General features: G+C 31.0%; 1 protein-coding gene and 1 pseudogene across 1 annotated transcript; both read right to left on the bottom strand.

The window, feature by feature from the left end:
* Positions 1–1,121: 1,121 nt before the first annotated feature.
* Positions 1,122–3,314, bottom strand: LOC108778720 (odorant receptor 4-like). The gene is made up of 6 exons (XM_018545972.1): positions 3,160–3,314; positions 2,770–3,100; positions 2,402–2,617; positions 1,871–1,981; positions 1,500–1,655; positions 1,122–1,172 (listed from the first exon to the last, which is right to left on the bottom strand). The coding sequence occupies exons 1-6, from the start codon at positions 3,312–3,314 to the stop codon at positions 1,122–1,124; spliced, it is 1,020 nt and encodes a 339-aa protein (XP_018401474.1).
* A 1,115-nt stretch (positions 3,315–4,429) lies between these two features.
* On the bottom strand, positions 4,430–7,129 carry LOC108778718 (odorant receptor 22c-like; annotated as a pseudogene).
* Between the last annotated feature and the right edge of the window lie 357 nt (positions 7,130–7,486).

The following is a 7,486-nucleotide window of genomic DNA, read 5'->3' as shown; positions in this document are numbered from 1 at the left end:
AGTATAATGATTGAATAATTTTTTTTAATTCTGGAAACAATTATACTATATTCAAGACTTGCTTGGAAAAATATAGTATCAAAAGCGAAAGTTTTAAATAGTAGACATTACAAACCGTTTGATTACAGGTACAAACAAAATGTGTGCAAATTGAAGATGCAATCCTTGGAGTAGGATTAAGAAGTAATTTCCAAAAAAGTATCTAACACGGATACACGCCATTTTAAATAAGAATACAACTGTTAATATAAGTATATTATACAAGTATCAGTATATTCTTGAGGCTTCCATAAGTACTTTTTATACAACGTTCACGGAACGTTGACATTCCAAAAATCAATTCGGACACGGAGATAACCCGCGAAATGCATAATTTTTGTAAATAATGAAATTCTTAATTTATCGTCTATATTTTGTAACCAATTGACTTATATTACTTATAGTATATAAGTTTTAATTATTGATGCTGATATGTTCTCGTTGAATATCAATATAGTATTTAAAATTGATATACATATATAAATCGTTAACGTGCCTTCATAATCTACAAAAATATATATTAAGACATTAAATTTGATTAATAAGTCATGTATATACATGTATAAAGGAAAAATCTCAGAAAATCTCAAAATTAATAATAAGCAAAATAAAACTGTCTTATTTTATTAAGATGTCAACTTATCATTTGATCAACTTTATATCAATTTATCCGATTGCATATAACATCTACTGGTAAATTACATTATAATATAGTTATTTTAAAATATTTTTGCACTTCCATTGCGTTTTAACATTTTTTTATACAGAAATAGAATAAACCACATAGTACAACAAAAATCGACAATTATATAAACAGAAAATTTGATATATATAACAATGAATTTTTTAATAATGGGTAACGTAATTAAGTAACCTATTTCTGTTTGTTAAATAAAAATGTTGACACAAATGTTTCGTTAAATTATAATTTTTATTTTTAATTTTGCGTTTTCCAGCGGATGTAATCAATTATAACAAAACAAGTTTAATGATTTAATAATTTTAGTAGTTTTTATTGTTTTATGAATACTTGTACAAATTATTAAACAAATCAAGTTAATTACTCGCGCAAGATTTGAGTTTTAATACATTACGTGCAATACCGACATGTACGATGCTGAAGCTTTCATAACCTGAAAACAAAGTATTCTTATGCAAAAGCAATAGATAGTATGAAACAAATGTTCTTCAGAATCTGATTATTATAAAATAAATAATTAATTAAACATTAATTTGTTTCTAGACTCCAAGAATAAATCACAAAAATTATAATAAACAATACATTTTGTATACACAATCGTTGTATATATACATATCATTGTATATACATAGACAACGATACAATTTTAATATTATTATATCTAATTAGAACTCATAGACGTTTGATTTTGAGCCAATATATTTCTAAATATGTAAATATCATTGAGTTCCTCTATACTTAAAATCGATTATAATCTTACACTTGTAAAACCTTCCAAAGTCAAGTCCATGACTTTTCCGGCCGTAATGGTCAATCGTTTTTGAGATCTGACAATTATCAATAATAAGATTCGACATTCGCTAGTAGACAGATCGTACCAAAGTGTCTCGTACGCCGCATCGCTGATGGACTTGCTCTGAGAGAAAGAAAAAAGATGTTTTCAAAATACTGATCTAGTAGTACGAACTAAACACGTATGCAAGGAACGTGTACATTGCAGCTATAAATCCTCGTCGTTAAATCGTAAAATGGAAAACTATATAATTATTTTTGAAAAAATATACGTGGCGCGCATTAAAGAAAAGTACTCATACTTATGAAAGCCGTTAAAAACAAAGGAATCATGCTAACCTTAGTACTTAGATATTCACCAGCAAAACAGAAAACAAAGGCTTCTAACGTAACAGCGATGTAAGGCACAATGGATTGTATTAATAATCCCGATTTCCCCTCCACAAGAGACTGTATAATCACGTGTTAGATTAAGTTAATTGGAATGTAAATCACAATATCGCTTTTAATTATTAGACCGATATTATGCTTTATATGCAACGCTCTAAGAATATAATCCTAATGTCAAAGAAATGAGATAATACATTGTTCTGAGAAAAATAAAGTTATGCTGCAAAAATATTTTACAAGGTTCAAAACGCGTTTGCAATAATTTAGTTTTCTCCCTCTAGAATTACTTTTGATAAAACAAAAATATTGTACATTTTATTTTTCTCTCTCGATATATTTTGAACAATAAAATAAACAAATAGAGTAAAGCAGCGGTATTATGTTTAACGAAGTTTGGCATACAGAGAAGTTTCGGGACAATTTTCTTTGTTTTCTAGGAAGATTGTATTTTCGTTGTAGATAAAACATTCTCTTACTCACTATCATAATCATGATTCCTATGGAACAGATAACTATGGTGTTCCATATGAATTGAATCAAAGCAACAAACGAGAAAAAATTGTCGATATTGTTCGATAAGGATATGATCTTCTGATGCCTCTCAATGAGCGATCTCATGGCTGACGGATGAGATTTCTGCGAAATTTCTCTTAATCCTTGACACATGATATCGATCTGGCCGCTTACGTGAAGTACCTCGAAATAAAAACTAAAGATTCGAGACGCATTCGCGACGATTTAAAATGAGCTATTTAATTTGATTAAAGAGAGCTCGTGCGATAATTTGATAAATATTATTTATCATTAAGTAATCTAATGGCTTTAAAAGTTCTCATTTCTTGACTTACCAATGTTAAGATTAAAGAATTCAGCAATGCGATTACGACTGCCGTTTCCCACACATGAAGAAATAATCCCAAAACAATGAACTCGAAGATCGGCGAGTCGGTGGCATCGAACGGAAATTGTATCTGAATCGGAAATTCTCGAAAGTCCGTGGAAGCAGTGCGGTGACTCATGTAATTGCCGATGAAATAGAAAATAGTAGACAAACTGTTAAGGATTATCATGACGTTGGAACACCGATGCGCCAGATTGGCCTTGTTCATCATCGCACATGTATGTGTGGAGCAATTATTCCAGTCGTCGTTCATCGCACCCAAAATATCAGAAAATATTCTGCAACCAATTAGTCGATAATTAATCTAAAAATCACGGCTGACAGTCGCGAATCTTACCGACGATTGTGCCAAAGGCTTAATAGCTTCAAAAACGTCAGAGTATAATCCAAAGTGATGCTCAAGCCATCCATTAACTTGGAGAAATCATTTGTGCCCAATTGCGTAAAAAAGTATGAATACTGAAAGTATTGTATGACGACGAGAGTGGCCATGTAAAAAAGCCAAAAAAACATTCTACACGAAAAGCCAGGCCACATGCCGATCAAGCAAAGGCCAAGTTTCAGCGAGGGGCTCACGGTGCTTGTTAACATAGCAGCTTGTGAATTCACATTGAAACGTTGACCGAGCCGTTTGCGTCGTCTTGTTCTAATGAAATGGATCTCGACTGTCAGGGGGAGGAGCGTTGCCATAAGGAAAATATAGGAAAGAGGTCTTTAAACTCTTGTCCATTCTCCATCCCCTCGCACACCGTTAGCAATTTCGCAGAGAGCTAAACTACCCCGTAGAAGAAATACAGGGTAGTGTGAGCATCGATCAATTGCAATTATGTATCTCGCGATACGACACGTCATGAAATAATAAACCAAATTACAATGATAGGCGATTACAGGTTTTTTTTCTCGTAATCAGAAAAAAGTACATGGGGAAAATATCATTGTCGACTCCTCTAGATGAACTGAGCGTAATAGTATTAAAAAAATTATAAATAATTTCCTTTCTTTAAACCCGCACTTATGACTCTCTGATATAAAAAAATACGGCTATAAGAAAAAAATTACATACTATGAGCAGATCTAAAAATTAAATTAAAAAAAAGCGACTGATTGATAAATGACATACAGCACAGTAATCAATCGCATTAGCAGGGATATTAATTTGTTGAATATTAGCCTGCAATTTGAAGGCAAAAAAATTTATGCAGAAAGATCAGATAATAAAAACGGGAATTATAAAGTAAAAAAAACTTTAATGTATAGTGATTAGGAACACTGTGTTATTATATACTACTTAAATGTTATATTATTATTGTGAATTATCTTTACCTTCTTTAAAAAAAAAGTTTGCAATAATTTATACTTGACGAGAAGAATTGGAAACAAACGTTGACATTTTCAAAGCACACGCACGTTACATATTTTCATTACAATTTTTTACTACAGAATGTATCGCAAAAAATTTATACTAATTTATTTATCTTATAAGTCAAATCTTAAAAGGATTAATATAAAAACTGTAATAAAAACATTCTAATAAAAAATTAATAGAATTGCTGAAAATAAAAGAAAATCTGCATGCTTATAATAATTATCTTTCTCTATGAATCTTTCTACAAATATACATACATCATTATTTTAGTCATTGATTTGACCATATAGTATATATCCATATATTCAACATAAATTAATTCAACTTTCAATACATCGCGTATAAAACTGAAATATATGAAGCCGAAGCTTTCATAACCTAAAAAATATCACGTAAAAATGAATATTAACAGAAATGTTCATTTGAAGTTTAAAAATAATCAACATGATCCACATATTAAATTTTTTAAATATATTAACTATTGTTGTATACACAACAACAATTGGCACTTGTTTGGCAATAATAACAAAACATATAATTAAGAAAAATATATTAACGTATTATTGTAAATAATAATTTATTATCAGAAAAAAACTCGACACAAAGTTCGAAGCAAAAAAACTTACGTTAGTGAAACCTTCCAATGTCAAATCCACGACTTTTCCAGCAGTAATTGTCAATCGTTTTTGAGATCGAAGAATTACAAATAACAAAATTCGACATTCGCTAATAGATAAATCATACCAAACCGTTTCATACGCTGCATCACCAATAGCCTTGCTCTGAAAAAAAAAATTGCTTGATACATGGAACTATAACATACGATACATAAGGACAAAATTCTCTATTTAGAAAAACACGATAATGTACAATATAGAATGGTATTTTTGCAATTTATTCTTATTTTCAAGATGCTATTCCGGCTCTGTTATTGGATTCCACTCCAATGTAACAGAAAAAATATTGTTAACAAAGCCATGCTTACCTTAGTGCTCAAATACTCGCCGGCAAAACAAAAAACAAAAGCTTCTATAGTCACTGCAAAATATGGAATAATGAATTGTACCAATATTCCGAATTTACTCGTCATGTTCATACCTAAAGACTGAAATATTAAATAATGTTTATAAATGGTATAAAATAATTGATATTAGAATTAGATCTGTATAAAAATGTTTTTTTAGTTATTATTTGATCATTATTATTATTGCCAAATAAATATTACATATAATAATAATATTACATTCGTCTCAAAATTGCATTTTGAATTAAATATTGAATATACTGACTTATCTTTATAGAAATAAGATAAAAAAATATTTTAATATACATATACATATATATATATAATTTTAACAAGACTTTAATTAGGCAAATTTTCAAAACGTATTTCTTTTTTTTAGGCAATATTAGATGACGGATAGTTTGGTTCTATGGTTGCTGAAGCAGTCTTACTCACTATTACGACCATGAATCCTAAAGCGCAAATAACAAAAGTATTCCATACAAACTGCAATAAAGCAACAAATGAAAAGAAACTTTCAATGTTTTTCGACAACGATATGATCTTCTGGTGTCTTACGACGAGCGATTTAGTGAGTACCGAGCTAGATTTGGTCATGGAAGGAATCGCTTTTAACTCTTGACACATAATATCGATTTGCCCACTTACGTGAAGTACCTCGAATAAAAACTAGGATTTTAGGCAAAATACAACAAATTCCATAAAAACTTTAATTTAAAAAACTCGAACTATATATAGGATAACTGTCCCTATTATTGTGCCTGTTTCTATCAGTGTGGAAAGTATTGGAGCTGAGACATTGTAAATACTATGATTATTGAAATAAATATAATTCAAAAAAATAATAATTTATATAATACATATATTAACTTAAACAATTAGCTTACATTTATTATCTGTTTAGTAACTATGTGTTAAAATAAGTCAAATGCGGTGATAGGCACAAATTGGGGGCACGTTAATAGAACCATCACCGCTTGGAAAACTTATTAATATAGGAAGAAAAACATGTTTCTCATTTTTTTAAAAAGTATTATAAAGTATTAACATATTTACATTAAAAAAATATAAGAAAAAAAATATGGAAAACCGATATTGATTTTAAATAAAATTAAAGCTACCATATTTAATAATTAATTCAGTAATAAGCAAATTGGTTTAACTATAGCTGCACTAATAAAGACAGTTACCTAGAGTATATTTTAAATAGCATTATGTTAATCTTACCACATATAAATCTATAGCTAAAAGTTAAAATTCAAATTTCTTTAACTTACCAACGTTAAAATTAAAGCATTTAACGTAGCTATTATGATCGCCGTTTCCAACACATGGAAAAACAATCCCAGGCCGACGAGCTCGTAAATGGGCGTTTTATAAACCTCGAACGGAAATTGTACCTGTATCGGAAACTTGCGAAACTGTCCGTTCTTAGAACGTGTACGTCCACGCACGTTACTATCAATAAAATATAGAAAAGTGGCAAGAGCGTTAACGGATATCATGGCATTGGAGCAACGATGCGCCAAATTAGCCTTGTCCATCATCATGCATTCACGTAAATTACTTTCGCTATCTTTCCAATCGTCATCCATCGCGATTAAAATATCCGCGAATATCCTACGATCGATCACCGATATCAGTGTCTTTTAAATAATTTCGAAACAATCACTGACCGAATAATCGCTAGTCTTACCGACGATTAAACCAGAAGCTGATCAACTTCAATATTGTCAGAGTGTAATCTAGAGTGAGGCCCAGACCGTCCATCAGCTTAGTAAGGTTGTTGAAATCGAGATGCGCGTAGACGTAGGAATACTGAAAGTACTGCATCACAACTAGAGTTGTCATATAAAAGAGCCAACAGAGCGTCCCGTATGAGACACCAGGCCATATACCGATCAAACCAAGACCCATCTTCAGTAACGGGCTCACGGTACTTCTCAACATAATAGTATGTAACGTCACATTGAACCATCACTCTGGAAAACCACACGCGTCGTCCCCTTCCAACGAGCTGAATAACGACTGTACGAGAAGTGATATCGCGAAGAAAACCCGACGATCGACTCCCTTAGTCTAGCCCCGTATAGTGTATTCCCCACTACAATGTCACAAGGGAGGTAGAACAATTTTACAGAATAAAACTACTATGTCGCGAGCAACGATCAACCGCAATTACGCATTTCACGGTATAAATTGAGCGATAAAGCAAGCTAAATTGCGATAATAAATCAACGATCGTATGATAAACGTTTCAGTGTGCAAAAAAAA

The sequence above is a fragment of the Cyphomyrmex costatus genome, unplaced genomic scaffold (genome assembly GCF_001594065.2).
Source record: "Cyphomyrmex costatus isolate MS0001 unplaced genomic scaffold, Ccosl1.0 scaffold51, whole genome shotgun sequence".
Classification (NCBI taxonomy): domain Eukaryota; kingdom Metazoa; phylum Arthropoda; class Insecta; order Hymenoptera; family Formicidae; genus Cyphomyrmex; species Cyphomyrmex costatus.
Note: the sequence above shows the minus strand (reverse complement) of the source record. Positions and strands in the feature narration are given on the sequence as shown.

What these genes read in the sequence shown, in the direction of transcription:
- LOC108778720 (XM_018545972.1), bottom strand. Translation starts at nt 3,314, where the DNA reads ATGGCCACTCTCGTCGTCATACAATACTTTCAGTATTCATACTTTTTT. An exon ending in TAGGAATCATGATTATGATA is followed by an intron (nt 1,982 to 2,401) that starts GTGAGTAAGAGA and finishes GTGATTATACAG; the next exon opens with TCTCTTGTGGAGGGGAAATC. An exon ending in CTTTGGAAGGTTTTACAAGT is followed by an intron (nt 1,173 to 1,499) that starts GTAAGATTATAA and finishes CTTTGTTTTCAG; the next exon opens with GTTATGAAAGCTTCAGCATC.